Source organism: Mandrillus leucophaeus, unplaced genomic scaffold (assembly GCF_000951045.1).
Source record: "Mandrillus leucophaeus isolate KB7577 unplaced genomic scaffold, Mleu.le_1.0 Scaffold9, whole genome shotgun sequence".
Taxonomy (NCBI): domain Eukaryota; kingdom Metazoa; phylum Chordata; class Mammalia; order Primates; family Cercopithecidae; genus Mandrillus; species Mandrillus leucophaeus.
In genome coordinates this window covers 6,536,939-6,546,173 of record NW_012109807.1, presented here as the reverse complement: position 1 = coordinate 6,546,173, position 9,235 = coordinate 6,536,939, and the positions used below count along the sequence as shown (strand labels likewise).

At 44.3% G+C, this 9,235-nt stretch overlaps 1 protein-coding gene across 1 annotated transcript in view; it reads right to left on the bottom strand.

Annotated features, from left to right (window-relative positions):
- Window positions 1–9,235, bottom strand: part of AFF3 (AF4/FMR2 family, member 3) — a 716,335-nt gene that overhangs the window by 22,141 nt on the left and 684,959 nt on the right. The window contains 1 exon segment of the mRNA XM_011969671.1: window positions 1,921–1,984. Coding sequence (XP_011825061.1) covers window positions 1,921–1,984 — 64 coding nt within the window.

Here is a 9,235-nt window from a genome sequence, read left to right as displayed (position 1 = left end):
CCTCAGCCTCCCAAAGTACTGGGATTACAGGTGTGATCCTGTAATGCAATATTTCTTGGTAACACTTTCAGATGAAGTCATTTCATTTAGTATTAATATTTCCTAAAGCACCGAATTCTGTGGTATGTGCACTCCACAAGCCAAACATATAATATACTTGGAGAGAGAAAATGTACACCTACAAGATAGCTCAAAGTGCAAGGCAGTCTGTGATTACCCAACAAAATGCAGAACGAGGCATCCAGTGCAAATGAGATGGAGGGAAGGGAGCTAGTGAGAGGGCTGTGGAGAGGCTGGGAAGGCCACAGGGAGGAGACTGAACATGATGCCAGGAGGGAATGGTAGGGTTTGGCTAGATTTGGGGAGGACACTGAGGGTGTGAGTATGCCCATGAGAGTGTGTGACAGTAAATCCCTGCAAAGGCCCGCTGGCTGGCAGGAGCCAGGTGTGCTTAGAGGTCAGTAGGGGACCAGCCTGGCTGGAGCAGTGTCTCCTCTTGGGAAATCGTCAACAGGAAAGATAGGGTTGGGCAAGAGGACAATGAATGAATAATGCTGTAAACTTTAGATGCTGGATTCACACAGAAAATCTCTTTCTCCTTAAAAATCTGATGCTCTTCTCCAAGAGTGGCCATACATCAGCTTCTCCAGATGACCAGAACTGTCCATCAGACTCAGATTGTGTGGACAAGAGCTGTACCTTCCGCTGACTTCTCTATTTTCTGATATGGAGGGATAATTCCTCCTGTACCCAGTGTGCCTAGGCAGTGGTCTTCACGTAAACAAGTGTTTAATAGGTGACGTCAGTAGCACTGGAAGAGGGGTACTGTAACTGTTTTTTTAATTTTTTTTTATTTTTTTATTTTTTCTTGAGACAGAGTGTCGCTCTGTCGCCCAGGCTGGAGTGCAGTGGCCGGATCTCAGCTCACTACAAGCTCTGCCTCCCGGGTTCATGCCATTCTCCTGCCTCAGCCTCCCGAGTAGCTGGGACTACAGGCACCTGCCACCTCGCCCGGCTAGTTTTTTTGGAATTTTTTAGTAGAGACGGGGTTTCACCGGGTTAGCCAGGATGGTCTCAATCTCCTGACCTCCTGATCCGCCCGCCTTGGCCTCCCAAAGTGCTGGGATTACAGGCTTGAGCCACCGCGCCCGGCCTGTAACTGTTTAAACATCTTCAGTATTCTGAAGGTCACTGGAAATGCCTTCTTCACGTCCAGCACCTGCCTCAATCTCAGTTATGAACACTGGAGGAGACTAAACTCGAGTTACTAGGTGGGAAGCAGTCCCTCTGGACTTCATTCATTTAAGATGGAACAAGCATATGACCTCTTTTAGAAAACAAAACAAAAGTTTTCTATCTCTTGCCTGGGAGCTTCAAGCTTTCCAAAACAGGAGACTATCCAAGCAAGAAAAGTTATTCTTTGAAAACATCAAATCATGGTGACTTTAGAGTCTTATGCACAGATAACAGTTCCCGTGTTGTACGGTTTCAGAGAAAGCATTCATTTTTGGCAGATACATGTGAAGAACACAAGTGTTTTTGAAAAGAGATTTGATCCTGGGACTGAGCCAAGGGTTTGTCAGGCTAACAAGAGAAAAATGCAAATCTAGATTTCACTTTTTGAAGGGGGAAAAAAAAAATACTACCACCCACTGCCTCCACTGGCTCTAGTTACTATTCAAACCTTAGGACTAAATTGAAATATTCATTTATCCAGGGCTTTTTCCCAGTCAGGCATTATTGGTTGAAGTCATAATTTATTGGGCTATGAACACTTGATTATATAAACATTTCTCCATTTAACAGACCCAGCCATCCTTGTAATAGATTTTATAATTACCCTAGCTACATTGTCCCAGTGATGAAGCTGCAGTACACATGTAATTTGGAAGAACGTATCTGGAAAGAAAAGGGTCTCACCATTGCATCTGCTTTATGCTTCATTCGTTTGGCTTCTTGCATAAAATAATCGGCACTGCGAGGCCTACAAGGAGGGAATGATATTAAACGTCATTATGGCTTAAGTGCAAGATCTTTTTAAAATATTCCTTCCTTTCAGTCAAACTTAAGGCGCAATTTAAAAACTCTGCTTAATGCAGAATTAAGTGTGTTCTCTGCCTTTCCAAATTACTGCCTATATGTCAAATACCACAATAAACTTTCTCTTAAGTTAGCAATTCGAAACACACTCAACGTATGCCAGTAGTCACTATTTACAGTGGCTTTAACATGGCCCCCTAGTGCCTAATTTGTGAATATATTTTTTATTGTATGGCAAAAAAAACAAGTGAGAAATCTTATTTTATGCAATATTTAAATAAAACAATCCCCTTTTAATGTAAACATTGTACATATACCTCATAATTGTATGGATATATATGGGTGAGTATATTTATGTATCCTTATGAAAATAAGTGCATTTATATGCATATCTAGTACCCAGAGTTTTATGTATATATATTGAATTATCTTAAAGCCTCACAGTGAAAAATAAAAAGAGATAGTGTTGGATGATTACATTCCAGTTGTAATGAAGTTAATTGTCAAATGATGTCTACCTTGTAACAATGCAAACATGCCATGTATTCTCTAGAGCTCTGATTAGCTAGCTGGTAAACATTAACAGCAGACATGTGGATTATTAAAGCAATAACCCTGGCCAGCGGTGACTCTGCCGGGAGATGAAGGTAACTCATCCAGAGACTGATTTGAGCGTGTGTAATGAGGTCCAGTGACGCTAAGGTACTCATTGGACAGTGCCTTTAAGTGTTTAGCCCGACAGATTAAAAAAATGACCTCCTTATAGGCACCAGCAGCATAAACTTTATATAATCAATAAACTTGATGTACTCATGAATATCAAATATAAGCCAGGACTCTCTGAATGGGAGATACGGCGGAAGTAGTGATATTCATCATGGACTGTTTAGCTTATTATTGCAGGCTTATTCTGAACTGCCTTATTTCAGATCCTAATGGGATCTTTTACCTTATTGTAATATTAGGTAGTCAGAGCGTTCGTGTATCCAGAGAGGTCAAAATGCTTAGAAAAGCAATGTGTGACAATGCTTTTCTGTGACAATGACATTGCCTTTTAATCAAACAAACCAGAATCACAGCATAGTTTTGGGGTCCAGATGGCTCCTCACCCCACCCCACGCACCCCACTGAGGGCTGGAACCGTTCATTCACTGTGCTGGGTCTTTCACTGAGGGTGAGGCCTGAGGTCTCCTTCCTAGGAAGGCCCTGCTCCTACCACTCCATCTTCTCTCTTCCAGCTCCTGGACACCCATGCTTTCCCCATATGAGTGGCTTTGTTGTTGCCTTGGAGTTTTCCTTCTTTGTCCACAAATTGACACATATTGTCAGAATGTCCACATATTGTCTGGTCTTTGGTTCTAACTCTGGCAATTGACGTTATTGTTGTTGTTATTGTTGTTGTTTGAGAAAGGTTCTCACTCTGTTGCCTAGGCTGGAGGGCAGTGGTACGATCACCGATACTGCAGCATCGGCCCCCTGGGGTTAAGCGACCCTCCCACCACAGCCTCCCAGGTAGCTGCGACTACAGGCATGTGCCGCGATGCCTGGCTAACTTTTTGTATTTTTAGTAGGGACGGGGTTTCGCCATGTTGTAAAGGCTGGTCTTGAACTCCCGAGCTCAAGTGATCCACCTGCCTCAGCCTCCCAAAGTGCTGGGATTACATGGCTTTCATCACCTTGCCATCCTGCTCACAGACCTAAAATCAATCTTAAGGGTCTATGAGATCAAATCTCAGTTCAGATCCCCAAAAATCGTGCCTAACCCACTTAACTATGTCGCTCATTCAAGAAGGCCCTTGACCAAAGTCAGAGGTGGCTCCTCATTGTCTTGATAACATGGCCTCCCGGTCCGAGGAGCTCTGCTCATCACGTCCGCCACCTGGAACACTCTCCTGTCTCTTCATTCACTGAGTGTCTTCCAGGAGCCAAATGTTGCCTGCCCCTCAATTTCCCCCGCTGTAAGGCATTCCGAGTAACCTTGGTCCATGTTCACCTTTGTCCTTCCTGACCTCACACAGCACTTCTTGTTTCCTACACTTGGTATTTCATTATCTTCTGAGCTGTACTGGGCATGTGTGCAACCTGGTTGCTGGTTCATCTGTAGTAAGGACCATGCTGTAGACCTCTTTGATCTTCCCCACCCTGTAGTTTTTGGCACACGGTAGAAGGTAAGCAGGTCTCCCTTGGATGAATGGCATTGAATTCATTTTGCGCTTAGAAGAGTGGTGCCTTCCGACGGGGTGCAGCATCGCGTCCAGTGAGCCAGAGAGTGTCTCCATGGCAACCTGAAATTCTCCACATCATTATCTGTTCTATACTCTAGTATATAAGTTAGGTCATTTTTTTTTTCTTGCCCTGTTTTGTCACTAACACGTCGCTACTTCAAATGCATTTCGTTTTCATTAAAGGATTATCTTGGTAATAAGCTATGGCTTCTTAGTTTCCACCAGCCTTCTAAGTTACCCTTATGGATGGCAGGGGCTCATAATTCCTAATATAAGCTCCTTAATCACTATTGTTTTCATCTGCAGCATAGGAGCATATTTTAAAATCCTGATATGGAGGCTGAGTCACAGACTCTCACAATAGCGCATGTGGGTAAGTAACACACCTCATTTTCTGACTGTATCAGAGCAGCTATAATCAGAGCAGTAACCTGAGATGCTAATAGCATAGGTACCATCTGGAGGCCACTTACGAACACATTTGTTAGAACTCTCATCTTTGCATAGAATGGAGGGCTCACTGTAATGAGTCACTGAAGATTGCCTGATGATTGGCCCATTTTCTCCTTTCGGGTGATTTCTGGTGCCGTACTTCCAGAGCAGATCATTATAAAGCCAGTGGGACCAGTGGGATGTCACCCAGTGTCCAGCCTTGCCACCAACGCACGCTTTCACAAAGGCATCCCTTCTGACAGCAATACACAAGTCAGTAGGAAAAGTAAAACTGCTGTCACCATTGTGACCGTTATAGAATAGAATATAGCAAAGGTACTAAAATGAGATCTTATCTCAGTGTTCAAACAGATTTTCCATCTAATCTTCTATTTTTTTTTAAACTTGGAAAACCTAGAGTTTTTGCCTTCCATTTGTGTAATAAAATTCCTCCCATTGTTTTCCACGGTGATGGTATTTTATGATGATAGACGAGCAAACCTAATCAAAGTTTAATTAAACACCATAAATGTAACTAACTGTGAATCTCGGGCTCTTCAGAAACGGGGCGTGAGTGATCTGAAAGCCAGAGCTTAGCCGCATGCATCTTCATTATGAGAGCTCTCTCCAACAAAAGCATTCTGAGCACTTAATCCAAATAGAAATGTTTTCTTTTCTTCTCTTCCCCCTCCCGCCACCCCCACCTGGAAACACACGGCCTTGGTTCTCAGCAACATCAGGGTCTGAGCTACCCCCATATTTCTTCTGGCACAGGAATATTAAAGCAAGCTTGCTTTTTGTTCTCCTTTGTGACTGGGATAGAGTTGAATGGTCTCCCACGGAGAGCCTGGCAGGCTCCTTTCTGTAATCCCCACCTCTGTGAAATGCCGCCCTCGGTAGAACCAGCCTGTTTTGTGAAAACTGGCAGGGATGAGAGCTCAATGTGTTTGAACAACAAGTTCCTCGGCGCGGCAGAAATTGGATGATTTTCTTCGGGAAGTTGAAATCCAAATCAGACGAATAGACAACTGCATACCAAATGAATTCATCATCTGCTATCCGATATGTCAGCTTGTCATCTGACAAGCCCCAGAGGTGTTAATATGTCCCAAGCTTTGAGGAGAATGCATAAGAAGTTAAGTAATTATTTTTAATACACAGAGTCAGTGATGACTACGGATGAGGGGACTTCAGAGTCTGCCGCTCCAGGATGCTGGCACCGGCTTTCCAGGCCCTTCCCCACAGACGCAGGTAGATTGCATCTGGGTAGCAAGGATTCAAAACAGCTTTTATTTCCACAACTTTGATGTTGGCTGGGGCCCCAGAGTCCCTGGAACCTGGCTTCTCCCAGGCACAAGCGGTCATTCACTGTGTCTTCCAGGCCACAGGCTCCTGCCGGTGACTGCCTCCCTCTCAGCTGGGCACAGGAGGCAGGGTCTGCTCTGCGGGATGCTCAGGCTAAGGGGGGCAGGTTTGGGTCATTGAATCCAAAGTAACTTTCTGTTGAAATGGGAAATTATCAATCTGATGGTTGTTTTTCTCTGAATGACATTTAAAATACTCTTACAAAACTCTAAAAATGATCGGACAGCTGAGATTTCAATCCAGGAGATCTGAATGTCCTTGTCCTCCCGCACCCCGCCTTGGCAAATCCTACTCTCCATTTCTTTCTCTCTCTCTCACTCATGCTTACTCTCACGCTCTGTTTTGGTTAGAACAAAAGAAGCACCTGGCCTTGAGACAGGGATTTCATAATGGGAGAAATTCTAAATGAAGACCAATAAAGGCTTAATGATTAATCAGGAAAACAAAAAGGTAGGGTCCTGCTTTGAAAGGACTAGGAGAGGAGACCCTCAGGAGAACATGCCCACTGCAAGCCCTGGGTGGGTGGGGGGGTGGGAGAACCTTCCCTGCTGTAATTTCGCCTACTCAAGGATCTCAAGTGGTGTCCTTTGACTAAATCATGCTGCTAGGGATCCAACCTTTTACAATATGGGAGTCTTCCCATCCTCTATAAAATTAAAATCCTTTTAGCTTTGAGACTGCTGTGCTAAGTACATTACAACTGTCAAGTCCCTCTTCCTTCCTCGTGGCCACATTTCACACGCCATGACCTTCAGTGCCTGACGTCTATAGTCAGTCTTCCCTCACTGTCAGGAGGTTCAGGTAGCCGGGCTCCTGTTATGGGCACCATGGGGACAGAAGGGACGTTTGGTGGTCTGGCTGAATGTGCTGATTGTGACTGACTTTTCCATGTGACATACAGGCAGCAGCCAGCACTTCCTCCTGGGAGCGGCAGGCGGCCCTGGCACCTGGGGTTCTCTGGCTTCCTAGCACAGCAGAACGGCGGCAGGATGGAAGAGGTGGTTTTCCAGCCAAGCATCTCATCACCACGTAGCTCTGTTCAGGACTTCTGTACCGAGGCCTTCGTGACACAGGTGTCCGCTCTCCATTTTCCCCAGCCGAGAATTCCCCTGTCACTAATTATGATACCAAGTGACTTCCAGCTCATGGCTTTGCACTAGTAAGATCAGTTTCTCGGCCTCAAGTTGAATCAAGTGCTATCTATTCATTGACATACATTCTTACAGATCTGTTTTTTAAACAAATGTTTGGTAATCATACGAGTGTCACCTTAATACCGTAGCTGTCAAGCAGTGAATGTTGTGTATTTGCTAAATGTCAGGGGAGGAGGTGAGGTCGCACTGCCACCAATATGAGCCCACAACGTACAAAGGACAGGCTGACCTGGATCACATTTTTAAAATAAATGTTATTCTGCTCAGTTCTGTCTATATCCCAAAGGAACTAACTGGTGCCTGTTTACAGGCATTCCAGGAATTACAGGCGCACGCTACCACATCCGGCTAATTTTTGGTAAGTAACATAGGAAAAGGGGCTTGGAAGCCCATGGATTTACATTCACCTGCATGTAGATTCCTTACAGTCATAGAAAAAAAAATCGCAGGCACTCTTTCCTGGGAATGTCATTTATAATTCAGCTGGGTTCATTCAACACTTGCTATTGAGAGCCTACTGGCTTCAGCTGTTGTCTGAATCCCATGTTTATTCAACCATTAACACGTATTTATAATACAAAGAGATGAGTTTACTTTTTTAAAAAAGCTGCACGATGCGGCTTTAAAAATTAAATGACAGTGTGGCATCTGTTACTTTTTGGATCACTGTAACTGGATTTTCATCAACTTGAAATCACTCCAGTGCTAATTATCTAGTCCTTTCTTTTCTTCCATTGGTGGCCTCTCTTTGGTCATTTCACTGCTTGTTTTTAAAAAGGGGCTAAAGTTCACTCTTCACCCTGGGTGAAGAGAAGTCAAGGAAAGTGATGGGGCTGAGGTCCTCCTCTGTCACTGAGGGTGCTGGTGGGGAAGCTGGCACAGAGTGGAGGTGGGCAGGGAGGAGGCAGAGAATTAAATTTAAGTAATCCTAGGAAACCTTCCTGGAGAGGTCACCATGTGCCTCTCTCTCCCCTGAAGAACTGAGAATTAATTAATCATTATACTTCAACTCTTGTGCCTGTACTTGGCACTTAGTAAGTACTCCATATGTGCCAAATGGAACCTGGGAGAGGTTCTGCACAATTTTAGGTGACATCTTAGCCCAGTGATCTCTTGAAGGTTGCTTATTTTTACTGCTTAAAGGAAGAGACGATGCCTATTTTTGCTTTTTTTCTTTTTGATATGAAGGTACACTCTTGTGGCCCACACTGGAGTGCAATGGTGCGATCTCAGCTCACTGCCAACTTCCACTTCCTGGGTTCAAGTGATTCTCCTGCCTCAGCTTCCCGAGTAGCTGGGATTACAGGCACATGCTATCACGACTGGCTAATTTTTCTTTTTTGTGTTTTTAGTAACGATGGGACCAGCCTATGTTGGCCAGGCTGGTCTCAAACTCCTGACCTCAAGTGATCCACCCCGCTCGGTCCCGCAGAGTGCTAGGATTACCGGCATGAGCCACTGTGCCCGGCCTATTTTTGCTTTTCAAGCTTGAAGAATCTTTCCACAACTTTCTTAGTTCGACGGTTGAGTGGCTGTTTGAGTTGCATATTTATTTTACTGTTATGGATTTCAAATCAGTCGGGACACATGGCAATTGGAATGCGACATCTAGCTCTCCATATGATGGATATGAAACAGGCTTTTTTATTCTATTATATCTATATCCATAAAAGGAGAAACAGTTTCATTGTGGCTGCCAGCCAGGAAAATTATACGTATTGCTAATGGGAAGAACAAATGATAACAGCCTCTTTGTTGACACTGATAGAGACAAAATTATATTAGTTTCAGCCAATAACAGCCTCTTTGTTGACACTGATAGTGACAAAATTATACTAGTTTCAGCCATAGCAGATTGAGAGACATTTCCTCTTATAAAAAGTCCAAGGGCTGCCAGCCATGGTGGCTCCTGCCTATAATCAATCCCAGCACTTTGGGAGGCTGGGGTGGGAGGGCTGCTTGAGGCCAGGAGTTTGAGACCAGCCTGGGCAACACAGTGAGACACTTTTTTTTTTTTTT